The sequence below is a fragment of the Nerophis lumbriciformis genome, linkage group LG39 (assembly GCF_033978685.3).
Source record: "Nerophis lumbriciformis linkage group LG39, RoL_Nlum_v2.1, whole genome shotgun sequence".
Lineage (NCBI taxonomy): Eukaryota > Metazoa > Chordata > Actinopteri > Syngnathiformes > Syngnathidae > Nerophis > Nerophis lumbriciformis.
Window position 1 is genome coordinate 4021662 of NC_084586.2, and position 27472 is coordinate 4049133.

The window sequence follows — 27472 nt, forward strand, 5'->3', positions numbered from 1 at the left end:
TAATGCAAAATGGTGACATGCGTCACATAAAATTCCGACTTTTATCACAATATTGCCAATGTTTTTGTTGTTGTAAAATAGTGACATTTTTGGAGTAAAATTATGACTTTTGTCAACATTTTCATTAAAAATTTGAAGTGCTCCCCCTCTGGCCAACATATGTAATAACAAGTGTGTGTAAGAAATTGAAATGCGCCCCCTTTGGCCAAAATTCATAAACAAAATAAATAAATAGAGATCTCATTTGCACACCTGGTGGTAAAATCTATCAAAATTAGGGTGTTCCCAAAATAGGAGGGATTTTTCTAATTGACTGTGTGTCGGTTTTAAAAGTGCTCCCCCTCTGGTCAACATGTGACATAACAAGTGTGTGTAAAAATGTGAAGTGCTCCCCCTCTGGCCAACATATGTGTTAACAAGTGTGTGTAAGAAATTGAAATGCATCCCCTTTGGCCAAAATTAATTAAAATAAAATAAAAATGTGTATAGAGGCATACTGTAATAACGAAGTAAATAATGAAGATTAAAAACCAATTACAAAAAAAAAAAGAAAATACATTTCTCACAATGTGTCAACTTTTTTCTTGTAAAATTTCTTATATTATTTCTGTTTCTGTAATATCGCAATATTTTCTCATAAAGTTATTACTTTTTAATGCAAAATGGTGACATTCGTCACATAAAATTCCGACTTTTATCACAATATTGCCAATGTTTTTGTTGTTGTAAAATAGTGACATTTTTGGAGTAAAATTATGACTTTTGTCAACATTTTCATTACAAATTTGAAGTGCTCCCCCTCTGGCCAACATATGTAACAACAAGTGTGTGTAAGAAATTGAAATGCGCCCCCTTTGGCCAAAATTCATAAACAAAATAAATAAATAGAGATCTCATTTGCACACCTGGTGGTAAAATCTATCAAAATTAGGGTGTTCCCAAAATAGGAGGGATTTTTCTAATTGACTGTGTGTCGGTTTTAAAAGTGCTCCCCTCAAGTCAACATATGACATAACAAGTGTGTGTAAAAATGTGAAGTGCTCCCCCTCTGGCCAACAAATGTAATAACAAGTGTGAAAGAAATTGAAATGCGCCCCCTTTGGTCAAAATTAATTAAAATAAAATATAAATGTGTATAGAGGCATACTGTAATAACGAAGTAAATAATGAAGATTAAAAACCAATTACAAAAAAAAAAAAGAAAATAAATTTCTCACAATGTGTCGACTTTTTTCTTGTAAAATTTCTCATATTATTTCTGTTTCTGTCATATTGCAATATTTTCTAATAAAATGATTACTTTTTAATGCAAAATGGTGACATTCGTCACATAAAATTCCGACTTTTATCACAATATTGCCAATGTTTTTGTTGTTGTAAAATAGTGACATTTTTGGAGTAAAATTATGACTTTTGTCAACATTTTCATTAAAAATTTGAAGTGCTCCCCCTCTGGCCAACATATGTAATAACAAGTGTGTGTAAGAAATTGAAATGCGCCCCCTTTGGCCAAAATTCATACACAAAATAAATAAAAAGAGATCTCATTTGCACACCTGGTGGTAAAATCTATCAAAATTAGGGTGTTCCCAAAATAGGAGGGATTTTTCTAATTGACTGTGTGTCGGTTTTAAAAGTGCTCCCCCTCTGGTCAACATATGACATAACAAGTGTGTGTAAAAATGTGAAGTGCTCCCCCTCTGGCCAACATATGTAATAACAAGTGTGTGTAAGAAATTGAAATGCATCCCCTTTGGCCAAAATTAATTAAAATAAAATAAAAATGTGTATAGAGGCATACTGTAATAACGAAGTAAATAATGAAGATTAAAAACCAATTACAAAAAAAAAAGAAAATACATTTCTCACAATGTGTCGACTTTTTTCTTGTAAAATTTCTTATATTATTTCTGTTTCTGTAATATCGCAATATTTTCTCATAAAATTATTACTTTTTAATGCAAAATGGTGACATGCGTCACATAAAATTCCGACTTTTATCACAATATTGCCAATGTTTTTGTTGTTGTAAAATAGTGACATTTTTGGAGTAAAATTATGACTTTTGTCAACATTTTCATTAAAAATTTGAAGTGCTCCACCTCTGGCCAACATATGTAATAACAAGTGTGTGTAAGAAATTGAAATGCGCCCCCTTTGGCCAAAATTCATAAACAAAATAAATAAATAGAGATCTCATTTGCACACCTGGTGGTAAAATCTATCAAAATTAGGGTGTTCCCAAAATAGGAGGGATTTTTCTAATTGACTGTGTGTCGGTTTTAAAAGTGCTCCCCTCAAGTCAACATATGACATAACAAGTGTGTGTAAAAATGTGAAGTGCTCCCCCTCTGGCCAACAAATGTAATAACAAGTGTGAAAGAAATTGAAATGCGCCCCCTTTGGTCAAAATTAATTAAAATAAAATATAAATGTGTATAGAGGCATACTGTAATAACGAAGTAAATAATGAAGATTAAAAACCAATTACAAAAAAAAAAAAGAAAATAAATTTCTCACAATGTGTCAACTTTTTTCTTGTAAAATTTCTCATATTATTTCTGTTTCTGTCATATTGCAATATTTTCTAATAAAATGATTACTTTTTAATGCAAAATGGTGACATTCGTCACATAAAATTCCGACTTTTATCACAATATTGCCAATGTTTTTGTTGTTGTAAAATAGTGACATTTTTGGAGTAAAATTATGACTTTTGTCAACATTTTCATAAAAAATTTGAAGTGCTCCCCCTCTGGCCAACATATGTAACAACAAGTGTGTGTAAGAAATTGAAATGCGCCCCCTTTGGGCAAAATTCATAAACAAAATAAATACAAATGTATATAAAGACATACTGTAATAACTTCCCATGCATCCATTTTCTACCGCTTGTCCCGTTCGGGGTCGCTTGAAGTAAATAATGAAGATTAAAAACCAATTGCAAACAAACAAACCAAAAAATTACATAAGCTTAGTATGTATATATTATTAATGTTGTAAGTACAAATCTTTCGGAGGTCTCAAGAAGGTAACAAATACAAGAATGTGTGTGTGCGTGTGTGTGTGTGTGTGTGTGTGTGTGTGTGTGTGTGTGTGTGTGTGTGTGTGTGAAACAATAGCTGTTAGCCGTTAGTGTGACAAATTCAAGTGATAGCGGAGCCGTGTGTTAATCAACAATCAATAATTCTTTAGCTGCTGGAGCACATTAAAAAATGTCATCAGCGCATGATGACGATCCCAAATTAGATGCCAAAGTGAAATATCGTGGAGACGGATCCGCCATCAGCCCGCAGCGCATGCATCAGAACCAGCCGGGCCAGTCGGGCATGGCGGCACCGGCCAAGAGATGAATTCTCTTCTTCTAGTGGGAATCACATGAGTTGTGAGCATTCTTATTTATTTACTTTGTGGTCCGATACATACACACACACACGCACATACACACACACATACAGTAAAATGTGTCCACTTTACAGTAAGCGAGGGGTCGATAATGACGGATGAGGTTCTGGCGTCCAATAGGCAGGTACTGCTCAGTTCACAGCCACATGACACCGGGTTCTGCACGCCGACACTCAATCACTTGAAAATAACACGTTGTTAGCGCCATCGATTTAGCACTTAGCGTGTCCTTATTACCTCGTAATCATGCTTAGTGTTGACATAACAGCAGACCCCCCAACAACAAAACCGCGGAATTTATGGAGGCCCGCTTTTATTATGGCCATTTTGTGCGGCCTGTGTCCCCCAGTTAGGCCACGGGCTGGCGCTCCGAGCAGAGCGCCCGTATTTCACTCCTGGAGGTCAAGGTTGTCAGGAATCCCCCGTAAAAGCGGCACGAGACGCGGGGAAGACCTCCCCGAAGGCTCGTTAAAATAAATAGGCGATTACAGGCTCTAATCTGAGCGGCGCTATTCAGCGAGGGCGTTTATGGCGCGGGGGTCATCACAGCAAACACTTTCCAGCTGAAAGGAGATGGTCTTCGCGGAATTTACGACCGCGCCTTCGCTTGAGAGCAGAGTCGGACTCCTCCGGTTTGGAAACGCCTGCGACATGAACCCTGACTGGAAGGTAAGATGATCTGCTACCGACGCCGCCCTCTTCGTGTCACGCTCTCGTGACGAATGTGCCGCGGTGTTTAAGGCTTCTTTAGAAGGCAGTATAGTACTGAATATGATTCATTAGTATCGCGGTACTATACCAATACCGGTATACCGTACAACCCTACGCCCCACTAATACACACACTTAACGGAAATACAACTTTTTTGCCGATATCCGATATTGTCCAACTCTTAATTACAGATTCCGATATCAACCGATACCGATATACAGGTAAAAGCCAGTAAATTAGAATATTTTGAAAAACTTGATTTATTTCAGTAATTGCATTCAAAAGGTGTAACTTGTACATTATATTTATTCATTGCACACAGACTGATGCATTCAAATGTTTATTTCATTTAATTTTGATGATTTGAAGTGGCAACAAATGAAAATCCAAAATTCCGTGTGTCACAAAATTAGAATATTACTTAAGGCTAATACAAAAAAGGGATTTTTAGAAATGTTGGCCAACTGAAAAGTATGAAAATGAAAAATATGAGCATGTACAATACTCAATACTTGGTTGGAGCTCCTTTTGCCTCAATTACTGCGTTAATGCGGCGTGGCATGGAGTCGATGAGTTTCTGGCACTGCTCAGGTGTTATGAGAGCCCAGGTTGCTCTGATAGTGGCCTTCAACTCTTCTGCGTTTTTGGGTCTGGCATTCTGCATCTTCCTTTTCACAATACCCCACAGATTTTCTATGGGGCTAAGGTCAGGGGAGTTGGCGGGCCAATTTAGAACAGAAATACCATGGTCCGTAAACCAGGCACGGGTAGATTTTGCGCTGTGTGCAGGCGCCAAGTCCTGTTGGAACTTGAAATCTCCATCTCCATAGAGCAGGTCAGCAGCAGGAAGCATGAAGTGCTCTAAAACTTGCTGGTAGACGGCTGCGTTGACCCTGGATCTCAGGAAACAGAGTGGACCGACACCAGCAGATGACATGGCACCTCAAACCATCACCCAACCATGCAAATTTTGCATTTCCTTTGGAAATCGAAGTCCCAGAGTCTGGAGGAAGACAGGAGAGGCACAGGATCCACGTTGCCTGAAGTCTAGTGTAAAGTTTCCACCATCAGTGATGGTGATGCTGTGCAATGAATAAATATAATGTACAAGTTACACCTTTTGAATGCAATTACTGAAATAAATCACGTTTTTCAAAATATTCTAATTTACTGGCTTTTACCTGTATACAGTCGTGGAATTAACACATTATTATGCCTAATTCTGTTGTGATGCCCCGCTGGATGCATTGAACAATGCAACAAGGTTTTCCAAAATAAATCAACTCAAGTTATGGAAAAAAAAACGCCAACATGGCACTGCCATATTTATTATTGAAGTCACAAAGTGCATTCTTTTTTTTTAACATGCCTCAAAACAGCAGCTTGGAATTTGGGACATGCTCTCCCTGAGAGAGCATGAGGAGGTTGGGGGTGGGGGAGGTGGGGGGAGGGGTGTGTATTGTAGCGTCCCGGAAGAGTTAGTGCTGCAACGGGTTCTGGGTATTTGTTCTGCTTGTGTTTATGTTGTGTTACGGTGTGGACGTTCTCCCGAAATGTGTTTGTCATTCTTGTTTGGTGTGGGTTCACAGTGTGGCGCATATTTGTAACAGTGTTAAAGTTGTTTATACGGCCACCCTCAGTGTGACCTGTATGGCTGTTAACCAAGTATGATTTGCATTCCCTTGTGTGTGTGAAAAGCTGTAGATATTAAGTGATTGGGCCGGCACGTAAAGGCCGTGCCTTTAAGGTTTATTGGCGCTCTGTACTTGGGGCGGTATAGCTCGGTTGGTAGAGTGGCCATGCCAGCAACTTGAGGGTTCCAGGTTTGATTCCCGCTTCCGTTGTGTCCTTGGGCAAGACACTTTACCCACCTGCTCCCAGTGCCACCCACACTGGTTTAAATGTAACTTAGATATTGGGTTTCACAATGTAAAGCGCTTTGAGTCACTAGAGAAAAGGCGCTATATAAATATAATTCACTTCACTTCACACTGGTTTAAATGTAACTTAGATATTGGATTTCACTATGTAAAGCGCTTTGAGTCACTAGAGAAAAGGCGCTATATAAATATAATTCACTTCACTTCACTACTTCTCCCTACATCTGTGTACCACTCCATACAGCGGCGTTTTAAAAAGTCATACATTTTACTTTTTGAAACCGATACCGATAATTTCCGATATCACATTTTAAAGCATTTATCGGCCGATAATATCGGCAGCCCGATATTATCGGACATCTCTAGTTATGTTACCAAAGCAGTTTTTGGAACAGCAATATAACCACCACCAAAGCAGGGCTGGGCGATAAAGCGACATCAATAAATATCGCGATAGACACGTAATCGATATCAATAAAAAATGCGTTCGATAAAACCGGAAGTATCGAAGCAAGGTTGGTCGCACGAACAAAGGCACTCGCTCTCTGGTAACCGAGCAACGCAGGAAGTGATCACGTGACACACTAACAGCCAATCAGGTGACAGTATCAACTATCAAGTTTGGTTGATTCTGTGCATGGAGTGAGAAGAGAAAGTCAAAATGAAGAAATTGTGGATGAAAGAGGGAAAAGTCACCTGAACAGTTTGGGGGATTTTTTCCAAAGGGACCGTAGTCAGACCAATGTGGTCTGTAAATGATGCAAGGCAAGACCGCTAATACCACACCGACTTAACCTCGCTCACCCTTTAGAGCACAGCTGTAACTTCCTGGCACTAATCCTGCAGGAAATACTAATGTATGGATTTTTCTTCACTGACAGCCATAATTCAAATAGTTTTCATTAAAAATTTGAAGTGCTCCACCTCTGGCCAACATATGTAATAACAAGTGTGTGTAAGAAATTGAAATGCGCCCCCTTTGGCCAAAATTCATACACAAAATAAATAAAAAGAGATCTCATTTGCACACCTGGTGGTAAAATCTATCAAAATTAGGGTGTTCCCAAAATAGGAGGGATTTTTCTAATTGACTGTGTGTCGGTTTTAAAAGTGCTCCCCCTCTGGTCAACATATGACATAACAAGTGTGTGTAAAAATGTGAAGTGCTCCCCCTCTGGCCAACATATGTAATAACAAGTGTGTGTAAGAAATTGAAATGCATCCCCTTTGGCCAAAATTAATTAAAATAAAATAAAAATGTGTATAGAGGCATACTGTAATAACGAAGTAAATAATGAAGATTAAAAACCAATTACAAAAAAAAAAGAAAATACATTTCTCACAATGTGTCGACTTTTTTCTTGTAAAATTTCTTATATTATTTCTGTTTCTGTAATATCGCAATATTTTCTCATAAAATTATTACTTTTTAATGCAAAATGGTGACATGCGTCACATAAAATTCCGACTTTTATCACAATATTGCCAATGTTTTTGTTGTTGTAAAATAGTGACATTTTTGGAGTAAAATTATGACTTTTGTCAACATTTTCATTAAAAATTTGAAGTGCTCCCCCTCTGGCCAACATATGTAATAACAAGTGTGTGTAAGAAATTGAAATGCGCCCCCTTTGGCCAAAATTCATAAACAAAATAAATAAATAGAGATCTCATTTGCACACCTGGTGGTAAAATCTATCAAAATTAGGGTGTTCCCAAAATAGGAGGGATTTTTCTAATTGACTGTGTGTCGGTTTTAAAAGTGCTCCCCTCAAGTCAACATATGACATAACAAGTGTGTGTAAAAATGTGAAGTGCAACACCTGCAAATACACTTAATTGGTGTTTTATCGTTTGTGCTATGGCGCCATCTTTTGGACGAGTTGGCTCACTGCAGGTACCGTAGTACTGCATTGCCCTTCTGTTCAGACTAGTACAATTTCCGTTCGGTCTTCCAGCCGTCCATAGCGTTTTTACTCGTATGATTCTTCATTCTTCACTCCAAGCAACGTTTGTAAGTTTTACATTATAACTAAAACAATTCATACTTACTAAACCGTCCCATGTGTGATGTCTGTAGGAGTGTTTTCATGTATATTTGTACACGCTATCGTAATTTAATCTTGCTAGCATTGTTAGTATTGGCTAATATGCTAACACGCTTAAGAGTGTCTGTGTTAGTATTATTAATTTACAACGGCATTCTTTTTGTATTGTTTCAGTTTCACAAATTCCTTAGTAACTTCACCAAAACGTCACCGTGGAGTTATTGAGTCTGTTCAGCTGATTGGAGAGCTAGCTTCCGCAGCAAGTGGGTTCATGACGATGACTTCTGTTTTGTTTGATCAGTCGTTTTACTGCCGTGTTACAGACACCGTTTGGAAACAATGAAGGTATGTAAATAAACATTTACAACATTTTTCTGCGTAAATAACTCATTTCACAACGGATTTATTTGCAGCTTATAGTCCGGTGCGGCTAATATACGGAAAAATATGTTGTCTTAAAATTTGGTGGGTACGGTTTATATACCGGTGTGCTCTACAGTCCAAAAAATATGGTAGTTCTTCTCAGGTATGTTTACACTTTGCACTATTTTCTTACATTTTATTAAACATTTCTTACATATTCCTTATTTTTAAGAGCTTGTTGTTAAGTGTTCAATATGATTTTGCTATTTTGTTTTCATAGTTTGACTGTTTTCCATGCTTGTGTTGACATTTCCTTTCTGCCTTGATAGCTGAGGGATTATAATCAGAGAAAGATTATATTCAAAATATGTCAAAAATATTTCAAAAGGAAATCATAAAATATCAATTATATATTCATAATATTCCATCCATCCATCCATTTTCTACCGCTTATTCCCTTCGGGGTCGCGGGGGGCGCTGGAGCCTATCTCAGCTACAATCGGGCGGAAGGCGGGGTACACCCTGGACAAGTCGCCACCTCATCGCAGGGCCAACACAGATAGACAGACAACATTCACACTCACATTCACACACTATGGCCAATTTAGTGTTGCCAATCAACCTATCCCCAGGTTATATATTTATTTTTATTGTATTTATTTATTTGTATATTGTATGTTATTAATATTATTTACAAAAATTATTCATAATATTAATAACATAAAATATACAAATAAATAAATACAATAAAAATAAATATATATAAAATATAATATGTAATATATTTTCTCCTGTTCTTTATTTTCCATAGGTCATAAAAAATTATCGATATCGACAGATCTAAAACACTTATATCATGATACAGTTTTTAGCAATATCGCCCAGCCCTAATATAATACATTGCACTATTTCCTACACTTTATGAAGCATTTCTTACATATTTCTTATTTTTAAGAGCTTGTTGTTAAGTGTTCAATGTGATTTTTCTATTTTGATGACATAGTTTGACTGTTTTCCATGCTTGTGTTGACATTTCCTTTTTGCCTTGATAGCTGAGGGATTATAATCAGAGGAAGATTATATTCAAAATATGTCAAAAATATAAAAAATATGAAATCATAAAATATAAATGACATATTTATAATATTAGTAATATAAAATAGACAAATAAATAAATACAATAAAATTAAATATATATAAAATATAACATGTAATATATTTTCTCCTGTTCTTTATTTTCCATAGGTCATAAAAAATTATCGATATCGACAGATCTAAAACACTTATATCATGATACAGTTTTTAGCAATATCGCCCAGCCCTAAAATAATACATTGCACTATTTCTTACACTTTATGAAGCATTTCTTACATATTTCTTATTTTTAAGAGCTTGTTGTTAAGTGTTCAATGTGATTTTGCTATTTTCATGACATAGTTTGACTGTTTTCCATGCTTGTGTTGACATTTCCTTTCTGCCTTGATAGCTGAGGGATTATAATCAGAGAAAGATTATATTCAAAATATGTCAAAAATATAAAAAATATGAAATCATAAAATATAAATGACATATTTATAATATTAGTAATATAAAATATACAAATAAATAAATACAATAAAAATAAATATATATAAAATATAACATGTAATATATTTTCTCCTGTTCTTCATTTTCCATAGGTCATAAAAAATTATCGATAGACACATCTAAAACACTTATATCATGATACAGTTTTTAGTCATATCGCCCAGCCCTAATATAATACATTGCACTATTTCTTACATATTCCTTATTTTTGCACCTTCATTTTAAGAGCTTATTGTTAGGTGTTCAATGGGATTTTACTTTTTTGTTTACATTGTTTGAGTGTTTTCCAAGCTTGTGTTGACATTTCCTTTTTGCCTTGATAGCTGAGGGATTATAATCAGAGAAAGATTATATTCAAAATATGTCAAAAATATAAAAAATATGAAATCATAAAATATAAATGACATATTTATAATATTGGTAATATAAAATATACAAATAAATAAATACAATAAAAATAAATATATATAAAATATAACATGTAATATATTTTCTCCTGTTCTTCATTTTCCATAGGTCATAAAAAATTATCGATAGACACATCTAAAACACTTATATCATGATACAGTTTTTAGTCATATCCCCCAGCCCTAATATAATACATTGCACTATTTCTTACATATTCCTTATTTTTGCACCTTCATTTTAAGAGCTTATTGTTAGGTGTTCAATGGGATTTTACTTTTTTGTTTACATTGTTTGAGTGTTTTCCAAGCTTGTGTTGACATTTCCTTTTTGCCTTGATAGCTGAGAGATTATAATCAGAGGAAGGTTACATTTCAAATAAATAATATTTTCCTTCAGCTAAAAGTGCTAAAAAAAAATCAATAATTATCAATATTGACCGATACAAAACACTTACATCGTGATACAGGTTTCAGCCATACCGCCCAGTCCTACTACACATTCTTAGATTTGATGGTTGATTTTAAGTGCCTTTAAATGTCTACACTGCTTATAAAGACGAAATCTGTGACTTCCGTCACTGAGAGCTACCAGAATGAGAACAAGTCCCTTGCCAAATGACGAGCCATTGATTTCCAGCAGGGGGGGCTGCACAAAGAAACCTGCAGTTTATGTTAAGCAGGAAGGAAAGAAGAGCTTCGCATGGCTGCCGACTCAATTAACCCCAGAGATGGCGCCGCAGTAATGACAACAGCGCCATTACCCGGCGCCCAAATGGCACTTTACCCCCATGGCCTGTGAGGAGAACGACGCTCCTGCTGAGGCGTGAGAAGCGCTTGTTCTCCACCAGGAAATATCTGCACGCTGGCAGAGGAGAGGAGCATCAAGTGCTGGAAGTTAAAGGGGAACATTATCACAATTTCAGAAGGGTTAAAACCATTAAAAATCAGTTCTCAGTGGCTTATTTTATTTTTCAAAATTTTACCCATCACGCAATATCCCTAAAAAAAGCTTCAAAGTGCCTGATTTTAACCATCGTTATATACACCCGTCCATTTTCCTGTGACGTCACACAGTGATGCCAATACAAACAAACAGCAAGGTATAGCGACATTAACTCGGATTCAGACTCGGATTTCAGCGGCTTAACACTGTCTGATAAGATAATTACTAACAACTATGAACTAGGTTTACAGCATATGAAATACATTTGGCAACAACATGCACTTTGAGAGTGCAGACAGCCCATTTCAGGCGTGCTAAGAACATATATTTTTCCACAATTTCAGCACTCAGGTTAACCATACCTAAATAGACACAAAATACTCCATTACACAAGACTACCCGAATGTACTCGAATGATTGAAAAAAATAAATGTTTTTAAGCTAAATTATTGGTAAACACAGTTTATGTATAATAATTTACGTAAAACCGCGAGTAATGAATAAAGTTTTCATCAATTAATATATTCTGTAGACATACCCCCATCCGCTCTCTTTTCCTGAAAGCTGATCTGTCCAGTTTTGGAGTTGATGTCAGCAGGCCAGGGAAGCTAGGGTTGATATTCTTCTCTTGATCATCTTCGTTGGCATAAGGGACGGTGTGAGCCAAGACATCCAGGGGGTTTAGCTCGCTCGTCTGCGGGAACAAACTGCCGCCATTGCTTGCCGTGTCCCCGAGGTCCTTTGTCCCTGAATAGCTCACACACTCCGGCAGATTCAATGGGGGTCTGGCGGCAGATTTCTTTGACTTTATCGTTGGAAATGCATCTGCTTTGAGTGTCGCAGGATATTAGGGATGTCCCGATCCAGGTTTTTGCACTTCCGATCCGATACCGATATTGTTTTTGCATTTCCGATCCGATACCGATACTGACCGATACCGATACTGGCCTATCCGAGCATGTATTAAAGTTTAAAGTTGTTTAGCCTACGGTACTTAGTTGTCAGAATCATGTTGAAAAGGGTTTTAGTACTCTTGATAACAACTGAATTAGGGGAGTTTGAATAATACACAATGGTTGGTAACAAGAAACTGACCTGTTTATTCAAGGATAAACACAAAATAGACAAAATTATACATGACAAACAGAAATGGCATCATTGAACTAGGGCTGGGCGATATGGCCTTTTTTTAATATTGCGATATTTTAAGGCCATATTGCGATACACGATATATATCTCGATATTTTGCCTTAGCCTTGAATGAACACTTGATGCATATAATCACAGCAGTATGATTATTCTATGTGTTTTGATTGATTGATTGAGACTTTTATTAGTAGGTTGCACAGTGAAGTACATATTCCGTACAATTGACCACTAAATGGTAACACCCCAATAAGTTTTTCAACTTGTTTAAGTCGGGGTCCACTTAAATTGATTCATGATACAGATATATACTATCAGATATATACTGTCATCATAATAGAGTCATCACACAAGATAATCACATTGAATTATTTACATTATTTATAATCCAGGGTGTGGAGGGGGGGCGCCGGATGTAAGTGTCAAAAAGACAGCCAAAAGAGTTTGATATGAGAATAAATCTAAAGTTAAAATATAGGGTAGAAATGCACCCATTTGCAGGAAATGTAGTCTTGATTTTCAAAATGTTCTTTCAAGGCTTGCATGTCTACATTAAAACATTCTTCTTCATACTGCATTAATATATGCTACTTTTAAACTTTCATGCAGAGAAGGAAATCACAACTAAAAAAATCACACATTTTTTCATACGGTGTTGATGTGGAAATTTTTGCCTGCCTCGGCATTTTGATGGTGTGGACGTGTGGCACCGAATGGAGATAAGCGTCTCGACAGACGTCACAATATTTGAACAATGATGACGAAAACTGTTGTCTCTGTCGTGTCCGTGTGTCGAAAATTGTTATGCGCTTATTTTTTTATTTGATTTTGTGCGTGGCATAGATTGAGCAGGCGCGCACCTTAGCGGTTGCGCTAGCATCACAGCTAACGTTAGCCATGCCGCTACCTCGCTCTCTGCTGGGAGAGGACGTATACGTATGTGACGTATGACGTGACAGTATGTGACGTGTGTAAGAAGGTGCGCTCGCTGTCTGTGAGAGGGAGACACAGGAAAGAGTGAGAAGAGCCTGTCGTGTACTGCCAGCAGCTAAAAGCAACTGCGTGAGAATTGTGGCTGTGTTGAAGGTGTGCTGGAAAATGCGGAACGGAAATTACGGAGCAGCAGAAAAGTGGAATGTATTACTTAAATAGGTGCGTTGGAAAACACGGACCGGAGTTTTTTTTTAAACTGGATCTGGATCGGCATTTTCCCATGCCTTGCCGATACGCAATTTTTGGCAAATATCGGCAGCCGATCCGATCCAAATATCGGATCGGGACATCCCTACAGGATATCCACACATTCTTGCCATCTCTGTCGTAGCATAGCTTTCGTTGGTAAAGTGTGCGGAACAAACGACTGACCATTTCGTCGGCTTTCCCAACACCCTCGTATTTTGAACAAATTTCGTCCAATTTCTTGCCACTTTCGCATCTTTGGGCCACTGGTGCAACTTGAATCCGTCCCTGTTCGTGTTGTTACACCCTCCGACAACACACCGACGAAAGTGAGAAAATGGCGGATTGCTTCCCGATGAGTGAATAATAGAAAGGCGTTTAATTCGCCAAAATTCACCCATTTAGAGTTCGGAAATCGGTTAAAAAAATATATGGTCTTTTTTCTGCAACATCAAGGTATATATTGACGCTTACATAGGTCTGGTGATAATGTTCCCCTTTAACCCCAACATAACCACACACACACACACACACACACACACACACACACACACACACACACACACACACACACACACACACACACACACACACACACACACACACACACACACACAGCGCGGAGGCCAAACCGACCTTGCTGAGGATGAAGATGAGGTCTCCTCTGGCGAAGGACAGCTCGTCTGGCTGGTCGGCCTGGCAGTGCCACACAGCCTGGTAGTAGTTGGCAAACTCTGACAAAATAGAAATAGGAATAAAAGAAGGGGATTTTTCCATTTTTACTCCCAAACAGAGTGTCGTCATGTTCTGACCTGTTTCGTTGGCCGTCTCCAGGCACTCGTCTGGTGGATCTGGGAAGTCCTCATCTGAGTAAAGACTTCAATTAGAACACAACCTGACTTAAAAAAGCAACAAAGACACAATAGTTGCAATGGCGCCAAATTGCACAAATTCCTCCAGTCCATGCCAAGTCTTGCAACAACGACCAATGCCTGCATATTTTGCCACACTTGTCTCTTTGGCCAATCAATCAATCCCACAGCTAAGTTAGCTGCCATCCGTTAAGTAACAATTCCGCACGGCAACAACACATCCGTGTAACCCAGTCCTTCTCAAATAGTGGGGTTAGCACCCCCTGTGGGGGCGCGTGTGACCCCAGGGAACATGTTTTATCAGTATCATGCTTCAAACCTCGCTTTGAGAGGCTGTGCACTACAAAAGGTGCTCATTGTAGCCTGTAATCCTGACTTCATCTTTTGATTTAAAATAAATGAACAAAAATTGTTTTGTCATTTTTGTTTTGTAGGTCAAAGTGTTTTATATATTGTTATTTTGGCTGCTCAATTTAAAGGGGAACATTATCACAATTTCAGAATTGGAAAAATCAGTTCCCAGTGGCTTATTATATTTTTCGAAGTTTTTTTCAAAATTTTACCCATCACGCAATATCCCTAAAAAAAGCTTCAAAGTGCCTGATTTTAACCATCGTTATATACACCCGTCCATTTTCCTGTGACGTCACATAGTGAAGCCAACACAAACAAACATGGCGGAAAGAACAGCAAGGTATAGCGACATTAGCTCGGATTCAGACTCGGATTTCAGCGGTTTAAGCGATTCAACAGATTACAAATGTATTGAAACGGATGGTCGTAGTGTGGAGGCAGGTAGCGAAAACGAAATTGAAGAAGAAACTGAAGCTATTGAGCCATATCGGTTTGAACCGTATGCAAGCGAAACCGACGAAAACGACACGACAGCCAGCGACACGGGAGAAAGCGAGGACGAATTCGGCGATCGCCTTCTAACCAACGATTGGTATGTGTTTGTTTGGCATTAAAGGAAACTAACAACTATGAACTAGGTTTACAGCATATGAAATACATTTGGCAACAAAATGCACTTTGAGAGTGCAGACAGCCCAATTTTCATCAATTAATATATTCTGTAAACATACCCTCATGTCAGGAGGCCAGGGAAGCTAGGGTCGATATTCTTCTCTTGATCATCTTCGGGACGGTGTGAGTCAAGACATCCAGGGGGGTTTAGCTCGCTCGTCTGCGGGAACAAACTGCCGCCATTGCTTGCCGTGCTACCGAGGTCCTTTGTCTCTGAATTGCTCACACACTCCGGCGGATTCAATGGGGGTCTGGCGGCAGATTTCTTTGACTTTATCGTTGGAAATGCATCTGCTTTGAGTGTCGCAGGCTATCCACACATTCTTGCCATCTCTGTCGTAGCATAGCTTTCGTCGGTAAAGTGTGCGGAACAAACGTCCAATTTCTTGCCACTTTCGCATCTTTGGGCCACTGGTGCAACTTGAATCCGTCCCTGTTCGTGTTGTTACACCCTCCGACAACACACAGACGAGGCATGATGTCTCCAAGGTACGGAAAACAGTCGAAAAAAACGGAAAATAACAGAGCTGATTTGAGTAGGTGTCAAGACTTGGACTTTGGCTTGGTTTGTTCTCCCGTGGTGCAAATGAACTGGACTGGTCAAGGCTTGAAGGTGGGTACATGATTTATTTTAAACTATCAAAAAAGGAATAAACAAAAAGCGCGCACAGTGGCGGAGAATAAAACTAGACTTTAAACACAAAACTTGCACATTGGCAGAGACTATGAACAATTAAACAAAACACTAACTGTGGCTTAACGAACAAAAACTTACTTGGCATGGAACCGGCATGAAAAAAAAGAGTAGCAATGGTCATCAGGGTGTGGAGAGTGTGCAGGAGCATAAATGTGGTGGTGTCGTCAGAAAGAACAACAGAAAATGAATGAACTTAAATACTATGGACATGATTAGTGAAAGCAGGTGCGTGACTCGAAACGTGAAACAGGTCCGTGACGTGACAGGTGAAAACTAATGGTTGCTATGGTGACAAGAGTGCACAATGAGTCCAAACGTGGAACAGGTGCGTGACGTGACAGGTGAAACTAATGGTTGCTATGGTGACAAAACAAAACAAAAGTGCACAAAAAGTCCAAAATTTAAACCGAACATTACTAAAACAAAACATGATCACACAGACATGACAGTAGGTGTTTGAGAAAATGGCGGATTGCTTCCCGATGCGACGTCACGTTGTGACGTCATCGCTCCGAGAGCAAATATTAGAAAGGCTCAACTCAAAATCCACCCATTTAGAGTTCGGAAATCGGTTAAAAAAATATATGGTCTTTTTTCTGCAACATCAAGGTATATATTGACGCTTACATAGGTCTGGTGATAATGTTCCTCTTTAAATTTGATTATTATGTTCTGTATTATCATAATGGTTCAAATCGGTCAAAAATGTTTAGTTTGAATGAGGATACTTTTTTCAGGCAAATTGATGTACTTTATATCTTTTCTGTTACAAACTAAAAAAACATGACCTTCCCGATGCCCTGACCCACCACCAAAAATATCATCAAATATAATCAATGTTGCACTTTGTGGAGCTGAGTTATTCAAGTTTCGTGTTGCTTGGCGAGTCTTAAAAGCTGGATATCAACATGTAGCCATGATCGACATTTAACCTTCATGTAAGATAAGAAAGATAGTGAAGTATTGACAGTTTGATGGAACAGTTTTAACCACCAGGCTCCGCCCACTATGAGTTGATACGATCATCCCGCACTTGAGGGTGTCATATTCATCATACACACCAAATAAAACCAATGTCCGACCTTGTGGAGCTGAGTTATTCAAGTTTTGTGTTGTTTGGCGAGTCTCAAAAGCTACGCCTACAAGGCGTGGAACAGTTTTCATCGCCAGGCTCCGCCCACTACGAATCGGTATGAACTGGTACCGACACATCGTGCACTTCCGGGTGTCATCATCATCATACATATTATATACCATCTCCGGGTTGGGGAGGAGATCTTGCCCCAAGTGGAGGAGTTCAAGTACCTCGGAGTCTTGTTCACGAGTGAGGGAAGAGTGGATCGTGAGATCGACAGGCGGATCGGTGCGGCGTGTTCAGTAATGCGGACGCTGTATCGATCCGTTGTGGTGAAGAAGGAGCTGAGCCGGAAGGCAAAGCTCTCAATTTACCGGTCGATCTACGTTCCCATCCTCACCTATGGTCATGAGCTTTGGGTTATGACCGAAAGGACAAGATCACGGGTACAAGCGGCCGAAATGAGTTTCCTCCGCCGGGTGGCGGGGCTCTCCCTTAGAGATAGGGTGAGAAGCTCTGTCATCCGGGGGGAGCTTAAAGTAAAGCCGCTGCTCCTCCACATCGAGAGGAGCCAGATGAGGTGGTTCGGGCATCTGGTCAGGATGCCACCCGAGCGCCTCCCTAAGGAGGTGTTTAGGGCATGTCCGACCGGTAGGAGGCCACGAGGAAGACCCAGGACACGTTGGGAAGACTATGTCTCCCGGCTGGCCTGGGAACGCCTCGGGATCCCCCGGGAGGAGCTGGACGAAGTGGCTGGGGAGAGGGAAGTCTGGGCTTCCCTGCTTAGGCTGCTGCCCCCGCGACCCGACCTCGGATAAGCGGAAGAAGATGGATGGATGGATGGAATGTCTGACCTTGTACAGTTGAGTTATTCAAGTTTCGTGCTGTTTGGCGAGTCTCAAAAGCTCCGCCCACATGGCGCCATTGGATTTTATATCAGTATGTAGTCATGACCAAACATTGACATTTAACCTTCCAATGAGTAAAGAAGGCTATCCGATCATCGGAAGTGAAGTATTGACAGTTTGATGACTGATGGCGTGGAACAGTTTTCATTCCCAGGCTCCGCCCACTACGGATATGTATGAACAGGTACCGACCCATCGAGACTTAAGGGTGTCATCATCATCGTTTCTACTAATAAGGATGAAGATCTGACTTTCTGGAACTGAGTTAACGTTTCGTGAAAAAGCCATGGGAGGCAAGTTTGGCGCCAGGCCCCGCCCACATTTTATGGCGTAGGCAAAATCTGTTCGCAATTCATCATCACCCTCATGTGTAGTATCTGTAATTTTAACCACGACTTAATCGGTCAAAGTCCCTAGGAGGAGTTTGTTAAAGTACGACCCCCTTTTTTCGTCAAAAAATGTCAAAAAACCATCGGCCACGCCCACATCTTTTGGCGTAGGCAATAAGTGTTCGCAATTTATTATCACCTCCATGGATAGTATCTGTCATTTTAACGGCGACTCATTTGGCCAAAGTCCCTTAAAGGAGTTCGTTAGAGTACGACCCTTTTTTTTGCAACACAAAATGGCCGACGGAAACCAATATGGCCGACTTCCTGCTTGTTTTCAGGTATGGGTTCCTGAGACCTTTATGTGCGTCCCGTCACGATAGACGTCTCCTGCGATTTTCATGTCGATGCATGAAACTGGTAGTAAGGGCTGATTTTTTCAAATTTTAAAGGTGGCGCTAGTTAAACAATTTTGAAATTTCATTTTCAAGACCCCAAAAGTTTTAAATTTTTCACCATACCCAATACAAAATTGGGGACTTTTTGTGCATGTTTAGGGCCTCAAAATGGATCAGCAACATTAACCGAGGAGCACACGATATAAAACACAAATTGATCATCAGCATTAACTCAGGAGCACACTATAGGGTGTACCGCGCCTTCCACCCAGCTGGGATAGGCTCCAGCACCCCCTGTGACCCCGAAAGGGACAAGCGGTAGTAAACGGTTGGATGGATTGATGGATATTTTTATAATATATATATATATATATATATATATATATATATATATATATATATATATATATATATATATATATATATACATATATATATATATATAGTATATATATACATATATATATATATATATATATATATATACTGTATATATATAGATATGTATATATATATATACATATACATATATATATATATATATATATACATATATATATATATATATATATACATATATATATATATATATATATATATATATACATATATATATATATATATATAAATACATATGTATGTGTGGGAAAAAAATAGCAAAGCTGAATTTGACCAAGCAACCCCCCCGTACCAAAAAGCCCTTGATGAAAGCGGATACAATTTCACCCTCACCTATGAACCCACGCCAGGAAACCAGCCAAAAAAGAACAGAAAACGAAACGACATCATCTGGTACAACCCCCCATACAGCAAAAACGTCTCAACGAACATTGGACACAAATTCCTCAATCTGATTGACAAACACTTTCCCAAAGACAACACCCTAAGAAAAGTATTCAACAAGAACAACATTAAATTGAGCTACAGCTGCATGAACAATATACGACAAATCATCTCAAACCACAACAAAACAATTGCAAATGAGCCGCCGACCCCCAGACAGAGCGACTCCAAAATCAACAAAGCATGTAACTGTCGAAAGAAACCTGATTGCCCCCTCAACGGGGGGTGCTTACAAACATCAGTTGTCTACCAATCTAAGGTAATACGCAAGGACATTAACACATCCGACACATATGTAGGATTAACCGAGGGTGAATTCAAAACCAGATGGAACAATCACAAGGCTTCTTTCAGGAACAAAAACCTGCGAAATACCACAGAACTCAGCAAACACATTTGGGACCTCAAAGACAATAATGTTGAATATTCAATAACATGGCAAATTCTTGCATCCAGCACACCTTACAATAGTGGTAATAAAAGATGCAACCTATGCTTGAAAGAGAAACTGTTTATAATATACCGTCCAGACCTGTCATCCCTCAACAAGCGCAGCGAAATTGTAACAGCATGCCGCCATAGACGGAAACACCTCCTAGGTAACACATGAGCCAATCACCACGCCCCTAGGCCAGCCTGTACCCACCCACTCTGTGCCCTATATAAACCATGGTATGCGAATGCCCCCATTAAAATCTCCTGATGATTGAGGGTACCCCCCCTCATGAAACAGGCCTGTAGAGATGAAATAGTCTTGTGATTTTTTTCCCACACATACATATATTGCGCTCTACTACGGTATCGAGCACTATTTTTTGGATAACCTTATTAAGACATATATATAAATATATATATATATATATATATAAATATATATATAAATATATATATATATAAATATATATATAAATATATATATATATATATATTTTTATATATATATATATATATACAGTATATATATATATATATATATATATATATATATATATATATATATATATATATATATATATATATATCCATCCATCCATCCATTTTCTACTGCTTATCCCCTTCGGGGTCGCGGTGGCGTTGGAACCTATCTCAGCTACAATCGCGGAAGGCGGGGTACACCCTGGACAAGTCGCCACCTCATCGCAGGGCCAACACGGATAGACAGACAACATTCACACTCACATTCACACACTAGGGCCAATTTCGTCTTGCCAATCAACCTATCCCCAGGTGCATGTCTTTGGTATATAATATATATATATATATATATATATATATATATACATATGTACATACATATATATACATATACATATGCATATATTTTATTTTGGTCCAGCCACTCTGTCAAATCATATTGTTAATATATATGGCTCATAATTGCTTATTTGTATTTGACTTTATTAAATGTTTGGGTAGAATTTTCCATCCCACCCATTTGCTACCGCTTGTCCCTTTTGGGGTCGCTCGAGCCTATCTCAGCTGCATTCGGGTGGTATAATTTTATTCAACAAAACCATTTTTCTTTTAAGTAATATAAAAATGTACTAGAGCTGTTTGTCTATTTTATGGAGGAATGTAGTTAATAAAAAAAAGTATTGATTTTGAATGGAAATTTGTTTGAATCGAATCGTTACCCATAAGAATCGAATCAAATCGTGTGGTGCCTCAAGATTCACAGCCCTAGTGGTTATTGTGCAAAAATAAGCCTCGAAAAACATCACAACTTTAGTGCAAATGTCTGCGGAATATGGAATTTTAAAATGCAACAATTAAAAACACTGCTCAACCACCGAGCCGCTATAGGTATATGTATTTTTGTTCATAAGTAATGGACATTAAAATGTCTAATGGTGAACTAAGAGCTTCTACCAGATGTTACACTTTTACATCAACGGAACAAATGAAAATTGAGCTGTAAAAAAGTGACATGGCTAAAAAACACAAAGCACCTCGATGATAACATTGGCTAATGTGACTCCATTTGAGAAGAAAAAAATAAATAAAATGGACCCGGAGTATATCTGAGATTCATCTGAATGTCGCACGAGACGATTGTTATTCTTCCAGCAGAGTGCCTTCCACGCGACGATCAATACGTTCCAATGAGGAAGAGGCCGCGTGTAAGGCCACGCCTCATTGGCTGAGGGGAGGAGAGGGGGGCGTGGCAGCCTGCAGGCTGAGCTGGGACACGGTGATACTGTCGTCGGTCACACACATCCATCGTCTGCACTCGACGGCTGACAGCCACGCCAGAACTAGGCAACACTATCCAGCTGTCAGCAAGCTGCACCTCTGCTTCCAGGAAGATGGGGGTGGGGCGCATGCACACACACACACACACACACACACACACACACACACACACACACACACACACACACACACACACACACACACACACACACACAGGGTGTCATGGCCTCACTGGTCTGTAAAAAGACTGAATGTTCTCCAAATCTGCTTGTGAAGGAGTTCATGTCACCAATGACAACATTCAACATGCAGTCACACATGCCAAGAGACTGCATATCTGAAGTATGTCATGTGACTACTGCCACCTGCTGGCCAGGAGACTACAATCTGCAAATACACGAGCATGACTGAGCATGCTAGCTTCCATCAGCGCATAGCCCCACCTCCTCATCTTTACCGCAAACTGAAGATCCAACATCAACTGCTGCGACGCAGACAACGAGGGTTCAGGGGTGTCCCGATCCGATACTGATATCAGTAAAAATGTCCTCCAACGAGCCGAAAGGTCAATCATTCAAAGTAGAGATGTCCGATAATGGCTTTTTTGCCGATATCCCGATATTGTCCAACTCTTAATTACCGATTCCGATATCAACCGATACCGATATATACAGTCGTGGAATTAATTTTGTTGTGATGCCCCGCTGGATGCATTAAACAATGTAACAAGGTTTTCCAAAATAAATCAACTCAAGTTATGAAAAAAAAAATGCCAACATGGCACTGCCATACAGGTAAAAGCCAGTAAATTAGAATATTTTGAAAAACTTGATTTATTTCAGTAATTGCATTCAAAAGGTGTAACTTGTACATTATATTTATTCATTGCACACAGACTGATGCATTCAAATGTTTATTTCATTTAATTTTGATGATTTGAAGTGGCAACAAATGAAAATCCAAAATTCCGTGTGTCACAAAATTAGAATATTACTTAAGGCTAATACAAAAAAGGGATTTTTAGAAATGTTGGCCAACTGAAAAGTATGAAAATGAAAAATATGAGCATGTACAATACTCAATACTTGGTTGGAGCTCCTTTTGCCTCAATTACTGCGTTAATGCGGCGTGGCATGGAGTCGATGAGTTTCTGGCACTGCTCAGGTGTTATGAGAGCCCAGGTTGCTCTGATAGTGGCCTTCAACTCTTCTGCGTTTTTGGGTCTGGCATTCTGCATCTTCCTTTTCACAATACCCCACAGATTTTCTATGGGGCTAAGGTCAGGGGAGTTGGTGGGCCAATTTACAACAGAAATACCATGGTCCGTAAACCAGGCACGGGTAGATTTTGCGCTGTGTGCAGGCGCCAAGTCCTGTTGGAACTTGAAATCTCCATCTCCATAGAGCAGGTCAGCAGCAGGAAGCATGAAGTGCTCTAAAACTTGCTGGTAGACGGCTGCGTTGACCCTGGATCTCAGGAAACAGAGTGGACCGACACCAGCAGATGACATGGCACCCCAAACCATCACCCAACCATGCAAATTTTGCATTTCCTTTGGAAATCGAGGTCCCAGAGTCTGGAGGAAGACAGGAGAGGCACAGGATCCACGTTGCCTGAAGTCTAGTGTAAAGTTTCCACCATCAGTGATGGTTTGGGGTGCCATGTCATCTGCTGGTGTCGGTCCACTCTGTTTCCTGAGATCCAGGGTCAACGCAGCCGTCTACCAGCAAGTTTTAGAGCACTTCATGCTTCCTGCTGCTGACCTGCTCTATGGAGATGGAGATTTCAAGTTCCAACAGGACTTGGCGCCTGCACACAGCGCAAAATCTACCCGTGCCTGGTTTACGGACCATGGTATTTCTGTTCTAAATTGGCCCGCCAACTCCCCTGACCTTAGCCCCATAGAAAATCTGTGGGGTATTGTGAAAAGGAAGATGCAGAATGCCAGACCCAAAAACGCAGAAGAGTTGAAGGCCACTATCAGAGCAACCTGGGCTCTCATAACACCTGAGCAGTGCCAGAAACTCATCGACTCCATGCCACGCCGCATTAATGCAGTAATTGAGGCAAAAGGAGCTCCAACCAAGTATTGAGTATTGTACATGCTCATATTTTTCATTTTCATACTTTTCAGTTGGCCAACATTTCTAAAAATCCCTTTTTTGTATTAGCCTTAAGTAATATTCTAATTTTGTGACACACGGAATTTTGGATTTTCATTTGTTGCCACTTCAAATCATCAAAATTAAATGAAATAAACATTTGAATGCATCAGTCTGTGTGCAATGAATAAATATAATGTACAAGTTACACCTTTTGAATGCAATTACTGAAATAAATCAAGTTTTTCAAAATATTCTAATTTACTGGCTTTTACCTGTATTTATTATTGAAGTCACAAAGTGCTTTTTTTTTTTTTAACATGCCTCAAAACAGCAGCTTGGAATTTGGGACATGCTCTCCCTGAGGAGGTTGAGGTGGGCAGGGTAGGTGGGTAGCGGGGGGTGTATATTGTAGCGTCCCGGAAGAGTTAGTGCTGCAAGGGGTTCTGGGTATTTGTTCTGTTGTGTTTATGTTGTGTTACGGTGCGGATGTTCTCCCGAAATGTGTTTGTCATTCTTGTTTGGTGTGGGTTCACAGTGTGGCGCATATTTGTAACAGTGTTAAAGTTGTTTATACGGCCACCCTCAGTGTGACCTGTATGGCTGTTGACCAAGTATGCCTTGCATTCACTTGTGTGTGTGAAAAGCCGTAGATATTATGTGACTGGGCCGACACGCAAAGGCAGTGCCTTCAAGGTTTATTGGCGCTCTGTACTTCTCCCTACGTCCGTGTACCACTCCGTACAGCGGCGTTTTAAAAAGTCATACATTTAACTTTTTGAAACTGATACCGATACTTTTGAAACCGATACCAATAATTTCCGACATTACATTTTAAAACATTTATCGGCCGATAATATCTGCAGTCCGATATTATCGGACATCTCTAATTCAAAGTTTATTTATATAGCCCTTAATCACAAGTGTCTCAAAGGGCTGCACAAGTCACAACGACATCCTCGGCTCAGATCCCACATCGGGGCGAGAAAAAACTCAACCCAATGGGATACAATGAGAAACCTTGGAGGGGACCGCAGATGTGGGGGACCCGACCCCCCCCCCCCCCGGGCGACCGGTGCAATCAACGTCGAGCGGATTTAGTTAATAGTGTGAGAGTCAAGTCCATAGTGGGGCCAGCAGGGGATCATCTTGAGTGGAGACAAGTCAGCAGCGCAGAGACGTCCCAAACTGATGCACAGGTGAGTGGTCCACCCCGGGTGCCGACATTGAACAGCTAACAAAAAAATCTGTCGTCACCTAACAACTTCGAATTTTATAAGGTAATGATCAGACATTACTTTAGTGTACAGGAGTATCATAACTTTGAAGGTGGTGACACCCCGGCCAAGCACTAGATCTATCGTATTACAATTGCGATGCGTGTGTACATTTATTATTTGTGTAAGACCACAGCTATCAATTATAGTCTGGAGCGCCACGCACGGAGGGTCTGGTGGGGTATACATATGTTATAATTAGAGATATCCGATAATATCGGACTGCCAATATTATCGACCGATAAATTCTTTAAAAAATGTAATATCGGAAATTATCGGTATCGGTTTCAAAAAGTAAAATTTATGACTTTTTAAACGCCGCTCTACGGACGTAGGGAGAAGTACAGAGCGCCAATAAACCTTAAAAGGCACTGCCTTTGCGTGCTGGCCCAATCACATAATATCTACGGCTTTTCACACACACAAGTGAATGCAAGGCATACTTGGTCAACAGCCATACAGGTCACACTGAGGGTGGCCGTATAAACAACTTTAACACTGTTACAAATACACGCCACACTGTGAACCCACACCAAACAAGAATGACAAACACATTTCGGGAGAATATCCGCACCGTAACACAACATAAACACAACAGAACAAATACCCAGAACCCCTTGCAGCACTAACTCTTCCGGGACGCTACAATATACACCCCTGTCTACCCTCTAGAAAAACCCCATCCCCCCAACCCAGCCCACCTCAACCTCTTCATGCTCTCTCAGGGAGAGCATGTCCCAAATTCCAAGCTGCTGTTTTGAGGCATGTTAAAAAAATAATGCACTTTGTGACTTCAATAATAAATATGGCAGTGCCATGTTGGCATTTTTTTCCCTAACTTGAGTTGATTTATTTTGGAAAACCTTGTTACATTGTTTAATGCATCCAGCGGGGCATCACAACAAAATTAGGCATAATAATGTGTTAATTCCACGACTGTATGTATCGGTATCGGTTGATATCGGATTCGGTAATTAAGAGTTGGACAGTATCGGAATATCGGATATCGGCAAAAAAGCCATTATCGGACATCTCTAGTTATAATTATATTGTCGGCGTGCGTCACTAGATCAGCGACAAACTCTGAAAATTCACTGATATTAAAGTCCAAATAGGGCCCAGGGTTGCTATTTTCTAGTATTTTAGTCATTTAGAAAATGACTACTAGGAGCTAGCAGCTACACAACAGCACACAATCTAGACATAGGTAATAATCATTGAACAAAAAAACAGCCCATTTGTCAATATAGACAAGTATCAAATCATTATAGTTGCATATTACTTACACATACAAAGTGTCTGGTAACAAACGTGTCCGCATCATTCAACTTACTGCGTCATGAGCTTGACTTATACGGGACAATTATGCAGTAGCAACTTTTCTTACCTATTAGTACCTGCTATTGTGTATTTGCAATCAGTCTCATTCCCCAAAATGTGAAATCAAACTGGTTATAAAGAATCTTGCCATCCCTTCATATTTTAAATTTGCGACATGTTTCCCAGGTGTGACGTCAGCCAATATATCCATATATGGTGGAGATTTACCCGAAGAGCTTATGCGTGAGTCCGCCATTGTAGTCCGAAGCTCTTTCTTTTCCTCCATCTCCATCTTTTCCTCCATCCACGCTAATTTTTAGGTCTATTTTTTTAATGCCTGAGTGGCGATCGACTGGTAGCTCATGATCGATCTAATGGGCACCCCTGATCTAGATCAACTCAAGATCTATTGGTCAATATAAGTTTTTTTTTTTTTTAATGTTTTATGCCCTTTTAGTCGAAACCCTGTTTTGTATGGCAAAAACACAAAAGATGCCATATTCCCCCCACCAAAATGATGTCAAAGTGGAATATTTGATGTGAAGTAATTGGAGCCATGCATAGGTCAACAATTCATAACAACATTGATTTTGATTCATTATTATTTTTGGAGCAATGGCAGGGTTTAAAAAAAATACACTAAAAGGTCTTGGGGATTCAAAAAGTCACCTCTCGTAAAAGTGTTAAATATAAATCATAGATTATTATTGTTACTTTCAATGTTTGAATCTCTACATCAGCTTAAGATCTATCCATCGATTAG

The 27472-nt window shown here is 39.4% G+C and overlaps 1 protein-coding gene across 1 annotated transcript in view; it reads right to left on the reverse strand.

The window, feature by feature from the left end:
• skap1 (src kinase associated phosphoprotein 1) overlaps nucleotides 1-27472 on the reverse strand; it is a 278687-nt gene that overhangs the window by 45566 nt on the left and 205649 nt on the right. Inside the window, exons 10-11 of the mRNA XM_061931992.1 lie at nucleotides 14482-14535; nucleotides 14306-14403 (exon numbers count right to left, since the gene is read on the reverse strand). Coding sequence (XP_061787976.1) covers nucleotides 14306-14403; nucleotides 14482-14535 — 152 coding nt within the window. The remainder of the gene's footprint in view (nucleotides 1-14305; nucleotides 14404-14481; nucleotides 14536-27472) is intronic.